We start from the raw sequence: 18,019 nt of genomic DNA, 5'->3' as shown, positions 1-18,019 counted from the left end.
CTGGGGCAGTTTTCGGTCCATTCTGTTACTATATGATACGTCAAATTTTCCAAGAACTTATTTGACGACGTGGTATATTACTTTACTCGTAAGCATTTGGGTTTGCAAGTCGTTGTCCAGAAAAGAGAACATATAATCTGATGAATGAGGAGGAGGCAGCCAAGTCATTGTCCTGCAAGGAGTAAATTGCCCGCCCCTGAACAACGTAAGTTGATGTGCATGAATTTGGCTCTTCCGTCCAAAAAAAATGTTGTTTGAACTCAAGAAACGGAGGGAGGGACCATTTCGTCCCTTCACCTCCACCATCCTACACCAAACACAAAAAAATCACTCACTTGGTACTTTGTCATAACATCCAACTCCCCCAGATCAGATGTGCTGTTTGACAGAACCTGGGGGCATTAATCTGATTTGAGTGTGTTATAAAATATTTCGGAAAAAAAAAAAGAAGAAAAAGTACTAGTACATTATTATGAAAAGGGATTATTACTGTTAGTCTGACAAACCCCCTATTTCTTCCAAACCCATTTGACGTTTCGTTTAAGTATATAATTGATTGAAAACCGCATGTGGACAGAGCAAGCAAGAGGACAGAAAGTTTCTCAAGGCAAGATCCTCGTCTGGATGACCTCAACTCGACCATTTCCTCACCAATATTGCGCAGGTCTACGTTGTAGAAATGCATTCCCCACCAAGAAATAATGTGGAACAATTTGTCATGGAACATTTTGGGAAAAAATTTTTTTTTTTTTTTTTTGGGGTTCTAGGCATTGTTGGGATCTTTTTTCTATTTAACCCATTGATATTTGGGATGAAAATCCCTTTTATGAAGCTGTAAATTTAGACGGAAAAACAACAATTAGAATTCTTCTATTAGTTTACCAGCTTCTGCATGGATTAAAGATACACTGCAGCTAGTCTATTCCTTTTTTTTTTTATTATTGTTTTGGTAACTTAATCTATCCTATTACTTTACAGGAAGAGGAAGCCTATTAAATGGTTTTGGTGAACAAATGTAGGAGCGACGGGTGCCAGGACACAAAGTAAGCGTACACTACAAAGTCTCATTAGCACACGTAAATTCACAAAAAGGGGCGCAAGCATAGCATTACGTCCACCTCTTTGGAGAAGAATTAAAGGATTTGGCTAATCGCTAACCACTAAACACTCCTTAATCTTGTTTAAAGAGCAAAATTGATCCGAGAAAATAATCTAAATAAAGGGGTGCAGTAAACGCGTACGTTCACGTGGTAATCAGGTGAATTTTAAGCGTACTAATGAAGAAAAACACAAAAGCGGATAAAAATAGAGAACAGAAAAAGTGGGATCAGTAAGTACAGCATCTCTTACCGCTCAGCCGGGCGAACTCAGAAAATATTGGACCAAGAACCAATTAATGTCGAAGTGCGCTTGTTTCTTGATCCCATGCGCCCGAAATGATGGTGGTGGAAGCTAAGAAAAGAGCCCGAAATTAGGCGTTTTGTATTTGACCAAACAGTAGTCATTTTTGGTCCATACAGCACAATTTATTGTACAGGATATGAATGAATTTGGCCTTCCAAAATAAGAACAACAGCAAAACTTCCACTTCTTGATTTGGAACACCTAAACTTTGTCAACTGAGAAGGGATTTCTTTTCTTCTCAGCTCCCCCCCAAAAAAAAAAAAACAAAAACCAGCTTCATCTAATGCTGCTTGAAAAGAATTCTAATCTCTCATTACAATCAAAGCCAGAAAATACAAGAATTGACTATTTACCACCCTTTTTTTCCAGGCGCACCGAGCCGACTGCTCTTTTGGAAGCGTGAAGCTGCATACATGTACGAGTGAGTATGCAAAATCTATATCCCGTGCCATAAAACAGGCCGATGGACTGACCAACGACCATGATGATGCTTTCCCAAAACCAGGAACCAATATTGTTGCCTGGAGCGTCACATCCTTCCTCGCTACCTATTTAATTGTCATCTGCAACAAGATGCACAGCCAGAAATTATTACAAAATTCCATGCTAAGCCTAGTGATTCTACAGTTTCATCCTAACACGTTTTTAGCTTTGGCAAGTCTATAAAACTGTTGGAGACGACCTATAATGACCAAGAAGGCAAGAGTAAATGAAACACTAAGCCAACTACCAAAGCATGTTGCAATTTCTTGATAGCCTTCAACATAGTTTTGCGCCTATGTGCAGGAATCCACAACTTATTGGGCGGGCCAGAGGATGTTATTAGTAAACCTCATCCCTTGCTTTAGTCCCTAAATTTGCCTTGTCCACTGTTAACACGGCTTTTGCTTTGTAAAAAACACAGATAAATATTACCAGTGTCGAGATACTATTACTGTCTCAAAATTAAGCATCCGTGACTTACCATTTGAGATATCAACATGTACAAAGAAACTCGCAGCAACAATGAGGTAGCATAGAATAAGCATCAATCCTTTAAAATAGTTTGATGTCCCTTCCTGCAATTACCAGAGAAACGTTATCAAGTGGTCCTAAAAACTACTTTCCATCAGGGAGCGTTACTGTCCCACTAAAGTGATTTTCTTATTATCCGCTGATACACATAATTGCCACTGATGATAATAGACAGATAAGACATTTCTGATATACTATTAAATAATAGCATCAGTCAATTTCATCTTGCACCATTGTACCATTTCACTGTTATACCCCATAGTTTTTGTCCAAGTCAATTCAATCTAACTTTGTACATGTTTCAGCAAGAAAAAACGTCTAGCAGAGTTTATGTTTTAGATTCCCCAATCACATTGAGATAACAATCAGGAAATATGGAGATTACAAAAGAATAATATATGCAAACCTGCAACATAAATGCCACCACTAACACTGTAATGAAGAGTGTAGCAGTTTCAAACAGTTGGAAATTCAAGTCCATCCGTTGCCCCATAAACCAACCAACAACAACACAAAATGGAATCTGCATTTATCAGCAGAATAAGATTAATACGCTACAATGATTTTATAGGCTAGCTACAGCAATTAAATAAGAATATCCATTTTAGTAACAAAAATTTTCCATGTATGGCATCACTTTTGTATCCAAGGAGGTCGTGGCAAGAAAAGGTAGCAGATTTTCTTTTTGTCCTCCCTTTCTTGGCAAAATATCACATTTGGTTAAAAAGAAGTTCAATAAGGTTCTGAAGTCCTGACAAATGTCAAGGTATTCGGGTTTAATTAACTGGGTATACAGGTCTTACCACAAACATTGATATCTGAGTAGAAGATCCAATGGCAACTCCAAGTGTAATGTCCTGCAAAAACAGATTCTAAATTGACATGCATTGCAACAAATAAGATCTAGTCAAGAAAATTTTTCAAAACTCACAAGCTTATCTTTCATTGCAAACATGATAGCACTTGCATGTTCTGCAGCATTCCCAACTATTGGAAGCAAAATGACACTAATAAAAGCCATAGGTAGGTTCAGGGTATCAGATGCTCCCTGAAAAAATTAAGCAACAAATTCAAGTATAATGTCATAAGCAATCATGTTTTAGCATGACATTCTAAGCATCTGTCAACACATTGAGTAGGAGTATAAGGAAATCACTGTTAGTTATAGCCATGTAGCCTTGTACACTTGAAACTCTTCACGGAAATCTCATAGCATTGTGTTTTTAGCCTTGTAACTCCTTCACTTGACATAGGTTTTAAAAACTAAAACATCAATTTGGATCCAAGGAATGCTAAAAGAAAAACCAGCAACAGATTCCTTAGTCTAACAAAGTCAAGTTACTATCAAGTCAAACACTTTCAGTCTAGAAGCTAATCATCAAACAGTTTATACAACATGTCACACAAAAAATAGTAAAATGTAAGCTATTAAAAACTCCAACAACTTAATTCAAACAGTTTCTTAATGAGTGAAACCAATTATATCCAAAAAAAAATAAACGATTACATTTATACACTTTCCATCATTAGCTTCACATTTTCAAATACTTAACACCCGAACTACATCTTAACAAGTGTCCAACAGGCACTTGTTAGACAGATCCATCCTTTTATTCCAGAGAAAGTTAAACAGAAAACAAAGATAATTCTGGAGAAATCTTAACAACTGATGAAGAATTGAAGCCTTGGATATTGATATATATGGCCTATGATTGTATCCATTCCAAATCATTGTTACTCTACCAATTAATTGAATATATACAAAACATCAACTGTCTAGGTATTACCATTTACATAGCAAGTTCTAATAAGTATACGATACCTCATATAGTAATCCAACAGTAGACCAGAAACCATCTTCAAGATAACGTAACTAGCGATATTTAACTCTACCAGGTATCCAAAAAGGTATTTGAAATTTTAGGAACACTAAACATGGTAAGTTTAAGACAGACGCCCAACAAATTAGCAAGGGACAAAAGAATAAGAGAAGCAGCAATGAAAAGAAACGGCTGAGATTACCTGAATGGCATCAACAAGGTAACCCGATAGTATAGAAATCCATAAAGTCAAAATTGCAAGCCAACCAATAGCTTCCCACTGGTTAATTTCAGGAGCCTCATTAGAATCTTCTGCATTATTGTCCTGCTCCTGAAGAACGGCAGAAAAATTTACCCATTGAAAAATGGTTTGAGGCTTTTGGATTGCACAGCTGCTACTTGTCTAGTAATCAAATTATAAATCATTTCACTGAACAAAATTTTACATAGTGTGCATATCATGAGCTATACAGATGCGATGGTTCAACAAAGAGAAGGTCAAAAATATCAAGGAAAGACCAAAAGAATAAGTCAATAGAGGTACCCACCGAATCAATAATATCATATAGGTTCCTGTGACTTCTCAGCTGAAAAAAAAGATAGCTAGCATATGCCACCAGCATTATACAGCTACTAAATCTGGAAAGTGCAAGTTCTGACTTCCCAGAATGCAGCTCTGTGTGGGTAAAGTGAAGAACGGCTGGAAACAGTAAGCCCATGACAGCCATCAGCAATAATCCTGAATTCACCAGGGCAGTGGCCTAAAACAATCCAAAAACTCCAGTTTTTCACCATGGATCTTTATGCTAACTCCACCACATGATTAATTACATCAAATAAGATGATGTGCTAGCAAAGAATTAGCAGCATTCTCAGTAGATATGCATTGATATGAATAAAAAGTGCACCTTATTAAATTCCTGGTCTTTCTGGCGATGAACGATGCCACCACAGAAGAAGGCGCATCCAAGCACTAGTAGCATATTTGACAAAACAGAACCAAGTAGTGATTGTTGAACAACTCTAATCATCCCATTCTTCAATGCATACATGGAAATTATCATTTCTGTTGCATTACCAAATGTGGCATTTAGAAGGCCTCCCACTGCATATTCACCCAAATATAATTTATTTCTGATAAAGAACCAGGTTAAAGAAAAACATAGCATGCAACAGAGTATGTATGTGAAGACATGGATTCATAGTTTTCCCTTGGGCGCATAGGAGAACCTTTGTAACTGACCCAAAAAAAAAGCTTAGCCACCAGCTAACAGCTAACAAAAGCAGACTTCACTATAATCAAAAGAGTCCTCATTGCAGAGATGATGATGATGATGAGAAGAAGAAGAAGAAGAAGAAGACCAAGAAAGAAAGCTTTACCTGTAGACCCAGTATAGAATGCTAGTTGCCTGCAGCAGCAGTTGATGGAATACAATTTCAGTGACTGTCTTTAAGATATGGAAAATAGAAGGAGCTAAAGTAGCTGAAAGCTGGAAACTGGAGAAGCCAACACTTACTCAGTTGCATACCCCAGACGCTCAGCCAAAGGTGTAATTCCCACTAAGCTGAAGAAGAAAACCCATCCCTGAGTATGAAGCAGTCCAAGAAACAAATGTATGAGCAAAGTACTATGTCTGATACAGTTGCGACTGCAAATTTAAATTTTATCACACTCTCTTCCATATTAGATCTAATGAAAAGAGAGATTGAGGAGACAATTTCATGTCCCTTACCTGCTTTCCCGTTAAATAGTGGAGCAGTATTGCAAGTGGTCCAAAAGGGAGTAGCATATTGATCTTTGCTTTAATTAGAACAACGTAAATGCTCCTGAGGGGGCTGATATGGTTTATCTTTCTTAACACCCATCGATGGGAAAGATGTCTGGGAGATGTGATCCGAGATGTCTCACAATCCGTGGACTGCATTTTAATTGCAGAATGGGACGAACTAAACGGAATCTCCTCATCAGAATCAAGGTCTACCTTGTCCTCCGTCGACCTCATCTCTACAGATCCCATGGTAGCTCCACTGCCAATCCAGACACTAAAAAGAGCAAAAGAAAGGCAGAGAACTTTGATTCAAAATGCTATCAACAAATAAGCAGCACAGACCAAAATCAGTACAATGGCTCACCTGAATCACCTCAGTGAATCAACTAATGATAATTAACCATAAAGCAAGAGTATCCCTACAAGGATAGAAAGTTCTCCAATTAGCGAAATACTCAATTGGGAATTTGGGACGACCAAATATGGACCGGTTAGCGGAAAACTGCCGTAAGATATGAACCGCTGGAACTATTTTGTTCTGATAAAGTTCTAACTTTTTACCGTTAAGCAATTACCAAAAACTACATTTCAATCAAGGAGTTGTGGGGTGCCTCCTGATTTCTGAGTTACTTAAGCTAGGAGGTTAAAAAAAAAACCAGAATGGATGAGAAAAGGTGGGTAAATCCTAAGAAAGGCAACTTAAGTACCCAGCTAGTCAAAACTGGGGTCAACTCACACCAGCAATGATTAATGTAAAGATCCCGTCTTTATCTACGCAGATCGCAACCCAACATATGTGATAAAAAAAAATGAAGCTCGAAGCAGCATAGAAAAGATAATTATGAATGAAAAGAGAAGCATAGAGGAGCCCAGATCAGGATTCTAGAGAGCAAAAAATGTGGCAGTTAGAAAGAAGAAAAGACAATAAAGATACTTACATTCGTTTAACTATCTACAAAAATCTTACCTGGTTAGGTCGAAAATCTTATGAAGAATCTAATTTCACAGTTTCCTTGAACTAATCGGGCAACTAGCTTGAACCCAAGATGTAGTAGGTGAAGAAAAATTCAAATTTGTATAAACCACAGACAAAAGAGAGAAGGAGGGAGAAGAAAGAGAGGGATAAGAAGGGAAAATGCGGTAAATTTCCTTGTTCCGGAAGAGATTGAGAGAGAGAGAGGAAATGGGGGATGGCGTTAAGTGGCCGGCAAGGGGTAGCAGGGGGAATGGGTTGAGGTAGACGAAGCTTCTGGGAAGTTTAGCTTCTTCAAACTTGTAGACGATTAGTTAGTAAACAATTCATAAGGGGGTTTTTTCTTTTTTTTTTTCTTTTAAATTTTTGGTTTACAGACATGATAATATTTAAAAATGAATGTCCATAAATCATAAATGAACGAACTTTGTTGGGATCCTGGTCCTTCATTGTGCATCCACCAATCTAAGTAGCATACATAGTACGTACTCCATATACTTCAGGAGGAGGAGGAGAATTAATAATTATCCGATCATCTCTCTTCCTCATCAAAGTTCAAAATGAAGATAAGAGTACTGGTAGTAACTACTACTACTTGCCAATGGACGAGAAAATAATCCGGACGGATACGTAGATCCTAGTGCTAAAATGTCTACCTCTGCAAAATGAGGACTGTATATTGGTAAAGAAAGACTACTGTACCTGCTACTAGTACGCCGACAATCCAAACCAGGGTTTGTTTGGATGGTAAGTTATTTGGGATATTTCTACTGCAGTACTTTGTATGATGTGATGTATATGAGATAAAAAGGTAATTGAGAAGATAAAAAGGTATATTGAAAATTGTAATGATGATGTAAGCAAATAAAACTGGAGAAATAATGATCAGTCCAAACAAACCACAAGATGTGGAGCTGAAGGGTTGAAGACCCTGACCAATCACAAACCGCCCGTAGTCATTAATTTTCTTTTTTGGCAACTCCATTATCGTACCACTAAAAACTTGTACGATTTCTCTCTGCTGGTTTTGCTCAAGTACACCTTGGTCGAGAGCCCGTATCAGCTTCAGCGTCCCTGATGAGATTATTCTTTATTGGTATAATTTCGAGTAAAAACTTGACCTGCTATTGTAAGTTCTCAAGGGTAAAAATGTCCTATTTTGTCTGACACTACTCTATTTTTCTTTAAAAAAGAAAAACCAAACTTTAGAAGCTAATCAGTACGTATTTTGGCCAAACTTCATCGGAAGTAAATACAATTAATAAAAAATTATATATATACCAACAACATTAATTATTGTCCTCATTCTTCTTCGCCGCTATTGCACGACTTCACCGCCGCACTCTCTCTCCTCTCCTCCCATCCCCTCATCTCTCTCAATCCCCGCGACTAGATCTGAATTTTAGGATATAAACCTGGTAGAATCCTTGAACCAGATAATAAAGAAAATCACAAGCTAAGCAGAGAGAAGGAGCAAAAACCCATCTCTTGGCTACTTCATTCTGTTAAGCTAAAACTATACGAGTAAATATAGAAAAAAGAAAGGCTCGAATCTGTCAAGAAAGTCAGGCAAAGAGGATGAGCGTTGCTATCGCTGCCCAAGTGTATTTGAGCATGGAGAGCCCATTTCAACACAGGGGGTTGCTTAGTTAAGTTACAAGACCTCCATGCTCGACTTACAACTCAGAGAGAAAGAGAAGTGTCATCACAGCCTCATATCAAACAAGAAGACAAAAAGGAAAGCGATGCCCATGACGATGATGATCTTGATGCAAGGAAAGAGTGAAAATGATGATATTGATAAAACATTGCTTTCTTTCGTCTTTTCCTCTTTGGGGTTGTTGAAAGGGAAAGAGGGGATGGAATGAGAAAGGGTGCGAGTGATGGGAGAGAGGGAGGGAGGGAGGGAAAGAAAAGAGGAAGGGGCGATGGTTAGGAAGGAGAAGGAGAAAACCAATGAAAAGAGACATTATATTGATAATGAATGGTGACGGGAAGAAGAGAAGGAAGTGGCAGGGGAAATGGTGGAGGGGAAAGAGAACATGAGGGGGTGGCAGCTATTATGTTTTGAAACTAGCACCGACTGCTGACTCGGCAGAATTCAGCACAAGAAAAATAGAGAGATTTGGTATCCAAATTTTGATATATAAGCAGTTTTAGTACTCAAATTTTGGACAAAAAAAAATTTGGTACTCAAACTTTCAACTTTTGATTACATGTAATACCCTTAACAATTTTTTTTCAAATTGCTACTATAAAGAGTCACATGATAGTCACATATCTGGCAACTATTGTATAAAAAAATACCAAAAATGTAAAATCCTTTTGATAAAATTATTAGTCCTTAAACTTAGTGTCAGAAATATATTTTACTTGAAAAAATTATTAGTTTTTAAACTAAGTACTTAGTATCAGAAGAATATTTTACATTATACTTAGTGTCAAAAAGGATATTTTTTACATTTTTTTTGGCTTTTTTTATAGAATAGTTGCCGAACATATGATTATTACATGACTTTTTTGGGTAGCAAATTGGAAAAAATCCGTCAACAATACTAAATGTACTCAATAGTTGAAAGATTGGGTACCGGATTTATTTTTATCCAAAATTTAGAGACTAAAACTGCTCATGGGCCAAAGTTTGGATACAAAAATTGCAATTTTCTCATTCAGCATTTAGGGATCATGAATTCAATCCATTAGCTTTGATGTCAAATCGGATGACATCATGAGTATATCATAAATATATATAAATAATATATAATCAGTATAATATATAAAAAAATTTCTGAAATTGGTGTCTTATAACTTTATATATAGGTTTGATGAGTTTAAACTTAACCCGAAGCATTTCACTTAAAAATTTTAAAAGTTATAGGTAAAAAATGTAATTTAGAAATTATAACAGGTTAATTTTATATTTTATTAAAACAATGTGGAGTCAAAATGAATTTATTAAATAATTTTAAGGCATCTAAAGATAATAAATACTACTAAACGTAATGCTTGGTTTTCTTAGCCGCCCCTTCCTTTGCTTTTCATCTTGTATTTGCTTCTTCTTCTTTGTTTTTTCTTCTTTCCATCCGCCATAAGGTCCACAACTCTCCTATTTTCTTTTATCCCACACAAATCAAATACATATAAAAACTATCTTTTTCTTCATTATTTTATTTTTTCCTTTCTCTTTGTTCTCTTTCCTTCTTTGCTCTTTTCCATTTTTTCCTCTTATTTATCTTCAAATATTTCAAATTTAGTTGCATGAAATCGGGCTTAGTTAATTTAGAGAATGAAAAATTTCTCCTAATGTAGGTTTCTGACTTTGTTTGACACTAATTCTTGGCGTTGTTCAAAGATCAAAGGAATGGGGAAAAAAGTGAAGAAGAAGAAGAAGACGTCGTCAGGATGGCAATGAGTTTGGTTTCTTCTTTTTTTTTTAGTTTGGATATTTTGAAGTTATACACTTTCTCAGTGACTTTAAAAAAATCCCTCAATTTAGTGTAGAGGATATTGCATTAGATTCTCACAAAACACAATATGCTTTCTCATTTACTTGATGCTACTTTGCTTCTGGTTAATCTATTTCATGGTGCTTGTTTTTCCAAAAAAAAAAGTCATCAAAATGGAAATTTTGGGACAAAAAAACCCAGTTCTAATCAAATTTATCAATTCCGAATCAAGCCCAAATTTTGATCGAGTTTGACTGAGTATTTAACTATCGATTTTTTAAAGAGATTTAGACCAAATGGCTTGGTTCTTGATTCGAATCAGCTCAAAATTTAAATCATAGGATGATAGAGGGTGCTATCGCGGCAGGGATGGTAAGGAGAGCAATGTGGCATTATTTAAATATTTTTGCCCCTGAAAACTTGCAAATTTGGTTAATTTAGCATAAAGTGATCCTAAAGGCTCGTTTTAGGGAGTTGAATGAACTTTTTGGCCTAAAAAAAAGAAGTTCAATGACTAACTCGTGCCATTTTAAATAGTTTAGTGACCATTTTCAAAATTTTTAAAATACATATTTTTAAATATCCAATTTTTTTTCTTTCTTCTTCTTCCATTCCCCACCTCAGCTACTATTATCATTGTTGATGTCAGTACCAGCACTACCATTATTTTCTTTTTTTCTCTCTCCCTCTTTTCCTCCTCCACCGTCTTTCCTCTTCCTCCTCCCTCCCTCTCTCACTCCCCTCTCCCTTACCTTGCCACATCTAGTCCTACGACCAGGGTGAAAGGAAAAGGGAAGAAAAGGTAGCGGCATAAGGGAGAGGAGATGAGGGGATAAAGAGGAAAGATATAAGAAAGGAGGAAGAGGAAAAGGGAGAGAGGAGAGAGAGGGAAGAAAAAAAAAAGGCTATCGACGGCGGCCAGTTTTGGGGCGAGAGAGAAGGAAGAGCAGTGGTGGGATGGGGAAGTGATGCGATGGGGAAGAAGAAGAGTAGAAGAAAGAAAGGAAAAAGAAAAAAGGAAAGTTTTTACACGCTTGAAAAAGTTTTCTTGCAAATTCTAGAGTTAGTTACAACAAAATTTTAGACAAATATCTAAAAAACTCATTTGTCAAATGGGACACCAGTTTGAGATAATAGAGATCCTAATAAAGTACACATTAGAATGACCGTCCCTGAGCAGTTAATGGCCAAGATTAGTCATAAAAAAATTGTAAGGCTAAAATCAATACATGTTCATCATATTTAATGTCATGTACGGGTTCACAAAAATAGGTTCTATAATTACTTTTTGTTAAAAGTGAATTACATCACGAAGAAAGTAAGGTGCATCTTGTGAAATTAGACAAAAATCGATAGGAACGATTGAGCTGACCACCGTTTACGCCCCAAATTCGACGCTTGTAAAGACAGTGGCAGAGAGATTTGGCGTCACGAGTGACTTCAAGTTCCATACACTGTAATGTGCATTAGCAAAGTTGGAATTAATAGATTTGATTGACGGCGGAGTGTGCATGTCCATCAGCATCGCACACTACTCTGAAAACTAATGCCAGTAGTAGTACATAACACGAGTCGTGTACTGCACTGGAGCTTGTCATCTCGATAATCAATCCTTAATAATAATATGCATTGCAAGACTTTTTACAAGTTATGCAGATTAATAATAATCGGCACTCAGATTTGCATCGTCCGGGATTCTCCACACCTACAATTTACTGAAGCCCCAGGTCCAAATTTTCTATCTGCTCTTTAACTTCACCGAAGGTCAGAAAGTTGAAAAGTACAAGTTGGGCTCTCTGTCTTCGTCCATTCATATTAGCCCAATTATTATAAGTGAGTCAGTGGGCCGTTTGGAAGTCCGCGTGTGTGTTTCTTTTGGGCCTTTTAAAAACGGTTTTGTCACAATCAAGTGTAGAAAAGCTAAAGCAAAGTATACAGGCCTTAATCCAACTCAACGTTCCACAATCGTACTAGTCCATTCGTTTCTGACTTCACAAAATTTAACGACAAAGAGAACAGGCCTTTTTTAACTTTTACAAAATATTGCGGAGGACATGCCCCTGCGATTAACCACCATCTCGTTCGAACACAAAGTCATAAACCACTACCATCTGGAAACTCGGCCAGTTTTATCACAGTCTATATTATGGCCCCGTTTGACAAGTGAGTTTTTTGGGTGTTTGTCTAAAACTTTACTGTAGTTTACTGTAAAAGTTTTTTACAAAATTTTTGAAATGTGTAAATTTTTGAATGTTTTGAAGTGTATAGTTTAAAAAATTTGAGAAGTTTTTGATATTATTGTAGTTAAAGTTTTTAAAAAACTTGTAGCAAAAAACTTGCCCGTCAAACATTAAAAAAATTGAAATATTATGGTACATAACCCGGTCTTGGACGGTTTATTCCATCAACGTATGGCACGTGGTACTTTTGAATTCCGAGCGGTCAAAATCGACAGTCAGAAAAGATCATTAGCTTCTTCCTCCTTCAGAGCTCTCTGCTTCAACAGGAGGAGGAAACAAGTACTACTGTCTACTAGTGCGTATGTTTGATCACTCCACGCCCTACTCTCTTCCTCCTCAAATATAAGATTTGACAGTTGCATGGATAGTTCCTTTGATACTTACGTGTCATTTCATAATGCAACAACTGGAGACTGCAGGAGTAGTAAGAGGATTCATCATTCAGAAGCAATGGCGGATTTACACTTAAATTTCTATGATACCTATGAAAATTTGATGTAACTTAAATTTCTATGATACCTATAAAAATTTGATGTAATTTCAACTGGTCTCCTGAAGTTTTATGTATATATTGGTTTATAGACCCCACTGCCTCCCTTAAATTTCTATAATACCTATAAAAATTTGATGTAATTTCAAGTATGCCCCCTGAAGTTTTATGTATCTATTGATTTATATGCTTTTAAAGTTGTCTTTGATTTTACCTGTTATTACAGTTATCGTAGAAAGGATTTTTTCAATGATGAATACAGTAAAAAATCGATTACAAAATAGAATGAAAGACCCTAGAATTAATAATTATTTAATTACTTATATTAAAAATATATATATTTCGTGAAATTTCAAATTAAAAAGTTGTAAACCGTTATCAAAATATGAAAACTTATCATGAGCAATTATAAATAGTTTAATTTACTATTGAAATAAAATTATTATTACATTAATAATTTTGAATTTATTTTTTTAATATTTTTTATGAAATATATATATCATTTGTTCTTGTTGGTGGATTTTTTTTCTTAAAAAATTTAAAAAATAACAGGTAAAAAATTTTAGAATTACTTTTGCCCAATCAAAAATTTTTTCAGGCCCCGCCACTGTTTAGAAGTCACTTTTACATAATGTTGACGCAGGAATATTTGTCGACATTGACCCAGAACTGGCTCCCAGGCTAGAATGCTCTCTCTCTCTCTGATTTGTTGGGACACTGCACTTCCATCAATGAGTTTTACCGTCTTATTCTGCTCATGGACGTCTGACGCTGCCCTGCCTTCAGTCTTGGTGTTGTTGAATTGGTCATTCATCCAAGGGACACAATCCGGCAATCTCAAAACTTTCATTAATCACCTGCTAGGCATTTACCTACCGCTTTCATTTTGTCCCGTTACATAATTAATGCCCAATGAGAATCTTCTTCTTCTTTTTTTTTATTAAACTTAAAACAAGGGATCCCTATTCCCCACTAAAATTTCATAACATATACTGCTTATTACGGCAGAAGAACAGTTCAACTTTAGTTTCTATGAGCAATTCCCCACCAACCAAGGCCAAATGACTTTTCCTGGTCCCTAGACCAGAAAAGTGTTGGAAACTCCCCCCTCCCCATTCAAAAATCGAAAAAATACCCACCTTCCTCCTTCCCTCCCAGAAGAAAAATAATAATAGTAGTAGAACAGCCTTAAACGCAAGAAAGAAAAAGAAGAACGAACCTTGAAGATCCATATAATTTAAGAATGTCCCAGCAGATGCTAGTATAGTAGTACCAAGTAATTGAACTAAAATGACTACTTTTAAGAAGCCAGTCTTGCCAAACCCAAAAGAGTAATCCAGCTTCCAAGTGCATGAATTACAAAACAACAGTAAGAAAGCCGTTATACACGAGACAACACCAGAAGACAAAATTTGTGTCACCAATAAATGAAAACCATAAGAAGTAAAGGAAAGGCATTATGAACATGCGCACTGATCTCACTAGGAAACCAAGGGGGGGAAAAAATGGAAAGCTAATTTGCACGTGTCTGGGAAACAAAAAGAAAGGTTTCACTTTTCACGTTATTGGAATTGTCCTCCCTTAAAAAGAGAAATTGATACACCACCACCAAGTAATAGGTTCTTCCGCATTCACATACAAGATATTCTCAAAAGGCAAATGAAACCTAACTCAAGCAATGCTCTGCACTACCTAATCCCGGGCTATGCATGCAAACATAGCCCCAACATAGGACTTAAAAACTGAATGTTCCAAGTCAAACTGATAAAAATATACCAATTTCCAGCTACAATTATCAAACTACAGGAATCAACCTTGCCATTCTTTTCTCAAGCTAAGATTCCCGGTACAGAATTATTTGCCACTTTACACATCAATCATTCGTGCTCACGATTGACGCACAAAATGCCATGTACCAAAAGTATCCATCCAGCAGCGCTGGAATACAATGGATCATCAAATTGCTTACTCAAATGAGAAGAACTAGCACAGCAGCAAGCTCAAGCTAATCTCGAAAGTAAAGATTTTCCTCTTATGGCAAAACATCATCAAAAGGCAAATTTGAATGATTGATACTGAACCATAAGCTAAACACAACCTTTCAAATTAAAACTTTGCCCATTTCGCCAAATTTCTATTCCTTCTCTTTTTGCCTAAAATACATCATCCACTATCCATTCCATCACATCAGTCAACAGTAATTTTCTCCATTTCATGAAAATAGACTTACACAATGAAACTCGCAATAAAAAAGAGAGAGAGAGGGGGGGGTAAAATTTTAAAAAAAAAACTTTTCTTTTCTTCCTCGGGGCTGGCAAGAAAAATCAAGAAGAAGAAAAATGCGGACGTGGAGGAGGCAATAATTGGTGGGTCTGATGAAGCACCTGGGTTTGATTATTGGCGGAGCTAGCACTAGCCAAGGAGGAGCTGGGAGAACTGTACTGAAGGATGAAGGGATGGCGCAACAACTGCGCGGCGGTCCACCGCTTAGCAGGGTCCCTCTGGAGACAAGAAGCAATAAAATCCCTAAACTCTCTGGACGCCGTCTGCGGCACCTCCGGAGGGTCCGACATACAAATGGCGCACATGAGGGTGGCCCAATCACCTTGCCTGCCGACCGCAAACGGAAACCTTCCCAAATAGAATTCCAGTATGCTGACGCCCAAGCTCCATATGTCACCCGCATAGCCGTCGTACTTGCCATGATTCAGATCGGTGTTGATTCTCTCGGGACTCATGTAAGCAATAGTGCCGACGGAGGAATTGCAGGGATCCATAGTCTGGGCTAGGATTCTGGAGACGCCGAAGTCGGCGATTTTAACGGCCCTCTTGGCGTTGATGAGGAGGTTGGAGGGTTTAATATCCCGGTGAACGATCTTACGCTTGTGGAGATAGTACAAGCCGGAGAGAATCTGGCGAGTGAGATCGGAAAGGGAGGGCTCGTGGGGGATGTGGATCCCCTCGAGGGAGCCCTTGTCCATGTACTCGAGGAGGACTTGGATTTCACCGTTGTGGTCGTTCATGTCGTGGCATCTAACCACGTTGGGGTTGTCGACGTCGCGGAGGATCTCGATCTCGCGGCAGATCTGGAGGCGGACAGAGTCATCGAGGTAGCCATAGATGACCTTGAGGGCGTAGAGTTTGCCGGTGGGGCGGTGGAGGACTTTGTAGACGGTGCCGCCGCTGCCGCTGCCGATGCGATTGATCCTCTCCAGCTGGGAGAAGTTTAGGGGAGGGGAAAAGCAGGAGGAGGAGGTGGAGGAGGATGGGGCGGAGGTGGGCGGGAGGGGAAGGGGGACAGCTAACTTGGGGTCTCGCTGGGGAAGCGGAAGAGTAAGGTCGGGGCGCCGCCGCGAGCGGTTCCGATTTGATGCGGGGGAGGAGGAGGAGGAGGAGGAGGAAGAGGAGGAAGAGGGAGGGGTAGCCGCGGAGGAGGTGGCTGGCGGCGATGGTTGAATCGGTCGCATGATTAGCTCTCCTCTAGAGGTGTTTGGATTGATTTGACTGACCGACCGACCGACTGATCGATTATCTAAACCACCCTCCAAAACCTCTCCACCCGAAAAAAAAAGGAGGAAAAACTAGCACTGTATCAATAAACAAACGGACGGACGGATACTGCCACCCCACCCCCAGTTTTCAATTGGTCCGGAATAAATCCCCTCACCCGTGTTTGTTTTGGGTTGTCTTTCGTTGAAGATATAGATGTCTAGGTTATTGATTGATGACAAAAATGAAATGGAATTTCTATAAACGAACCCCCTAAAAAGAAAAAAAGGAAAACCCAGAGAAAAATACAAAATAAAATCTGGGACTAGAAAGTAGTAGTACTAAAATTTTTCTAGCAAAAGAAAGGCTTGGGACGAAAGAAGGGGAGGGGGCGGGGTTCGTGTTGTAGCAACTGGTATAATTGTTTATTGGGCGGGTCATCAGGGTGGATGGGGTTGTTAATTGTTACGGTGGAGGGGGTTGTTTCTGCAAGAAAGAGGGCAGCCCCATCCCATGGTGGTGGGGGAGGGAAATGGAGGAGTACAATTAGGGGAGAGGAAGGAAATGGAAGCGAGAGAGAATCGAGTACGGGAAGAGAATGAGAAGAGCCTGAAGAGGGAGAGAGAGCGGAAGGTTCTTGGAAGGAGAGAAAGACAAGGGTGACTTCTGTCTGATTGAGTCGTGAAAGAGAAAGAAAGCTACGAGTACTTTAGGTTTGGCAGGAGAGAGAAACTTTTGCTAGTTGTATTTTATTTTTAATTTTATAAGTAGTAGTAGTTCTGTAGTAGTAGTAATAGTACTTTAGGTTTGAATTTTTTTTTTTTTTTTGGGGTTCTCATTTATTTCTCTCATATAGGAGTACTACTGTATCAAAGATGAGGAGAAAAAAAAAAAAAAAAAAGGGCTTTGATTTCATGTGCATGAATGATGGTACATATTGCCAGGCCACCAAGTGACCGATAGGATAGAATAGCAGCAAAATGTGGCATATGGTGTAATAGCAGCAAAGTTATGGGTAATTAATTACAGCTTTGGTAGCAATTGGTAGCGTAGAGATCAATTGCTCTATAGAGAGTTTATTCGTCTGAAGACAACATGGTACCAACTACTGGTACTATATCTTCTTTTTTTTTTTTTTGTACTTTTTTAAGACAAGTGGCGAGAGGGGGGCCCCGGGGGAGGGGGGTGGTGCGCGGAAGATAATTGGAGCAACTCTAGGTGCTGGAACTAATTTGGCATGCTTGCTGAAACGACACTCGTAAGAATCTAAAAAGAGTAGAAAATGTAGTAGCTCCATTTAATGAACGTGTGGATGGAACGGTCACACAATTCGCAGCCAAGCAAACTTCGAGGGACTCAGAAAGTTTATCGAGT

At 38.1% G+C, this 18,019-nt stretch overlaps 2 protein-coding genes across 3 annotated transcripts; both read right to left on the bottom strand.

Moving 5' to 3' along the window:
- Window positions 1–1,446: 1,446 nt before the first annotated feature.
- LOC113767593 (vacuolar cation/proton exchanger 3-like) lies at window positions 1,447–7,322 on the bottom strand. 2 transcript variants are annotated; one of them, XM_027311742.1, is made up of 13 exons: window positions 6,975–7,321; window positions 6,372–6,426; window positions 5,972–6,281; window positions 5,756–5,823; window positions 5,619–5,647; window positions 5,147–5,343; window positions 4,787–4,999; window positions 4,441–4,569; window positions 3,350–3,466; window positions 3,222–3,275; window positions 2,825–2,941; window positions 2,369–2,462; window positions 1,447–1,967 (listed from the first exon to the last, which is right to left on the bottom strand). In XM_027311742.1, the coding sequence occupies exons 3-13, from the start codon at window positions 6,254–6,256 to the stop codon at window positions 1,957–1,959; spliced, it is 1,314 nt and encodes a 437-aa protein (XP_027167543.1). In that variant the 5' UTR covers window positions 6,257–6,281; window positions 6,372–6,426; window positions 6,975–7,321; the 3' UTR covers window positions 1,447–1,956. The 2 variants fall into 2 exon arrangements, with proteins under 2 accessions (XP_027167543.1, XP_027167544.1); XM_027311743.1 differs by lacking the exon at window positions 6,372–6,426 and having other exon boundaries at window positions 6,975–7,322.
- Window positions 7,323–14,687: 7,365 nt separating this feature from the next.
- On the bottom strand, window positions 14,688–17,319 carry LOC113768134 (mitogen-activated protein kinase kinase 5). The gene has a single exon (XM_027312380.1). The coding sequence runs from the start codon at window positions 16,621–16,623 to the stop codon at window positions 15,481–15,483; it is 1,143 nt and encodes a 380-aa protein (XP_027168181.1). The 5' UTR covers window positions 16,624–17,319; the 3' UTR covers window positions 14,688–15,480.
- Window positions 17,320–18,019: the final 700 nt, after the last annotated feature.

The sequence above is a fragment of the Coffea eugenioides genome, chromosome 4 (genome assembly GCF_003713205.1).
Source record: "Coffea eugenioides isolate CCC68of chromosome 4, Ceug_1.0, whole genome shotgun sequence".
NCBI lineage: Eukaryota > Viridiplantae > Streptophyta > Magnoliopsida > Gentianales > Rubiaceae > Coffea > Coffea eugenioides.
This window is presented reverse-complemented; position numbering and strand designations above follow the sequence as displayed.

Bases quoted from the DNA above. Each gene is read 5' to 3' on its own strand.
- LOC113767593 (XM_027311743.1), bottom strand. From the start codon at position 6,256: ATGGGATCTGTAGAGATGAGGTCGACGGAGGACAAGGTAGACCTTGAT. The intron at 4,570-4,786 runs GTGGGTACCTCT...GCCGTTCTTCAG, and splicing joins TATATGATATTATTGATTCG to GAGCAGGACAATAATGCAGA. The intron at 3,467-4,440 runs GTAATCTCAGCC...TAATTTTTTCAG, and splicing joins ACCTTGTTGATGCCATTCAG to GGAGCATCTGATACCCTGAA.
- LOC113768134 (XM_027312380.1), bottom strand. From the start codon at position 16,623: ATGCGACCGATTCAACCATCGCCGCCAGCCACCTCCTCCGCGGCTACC.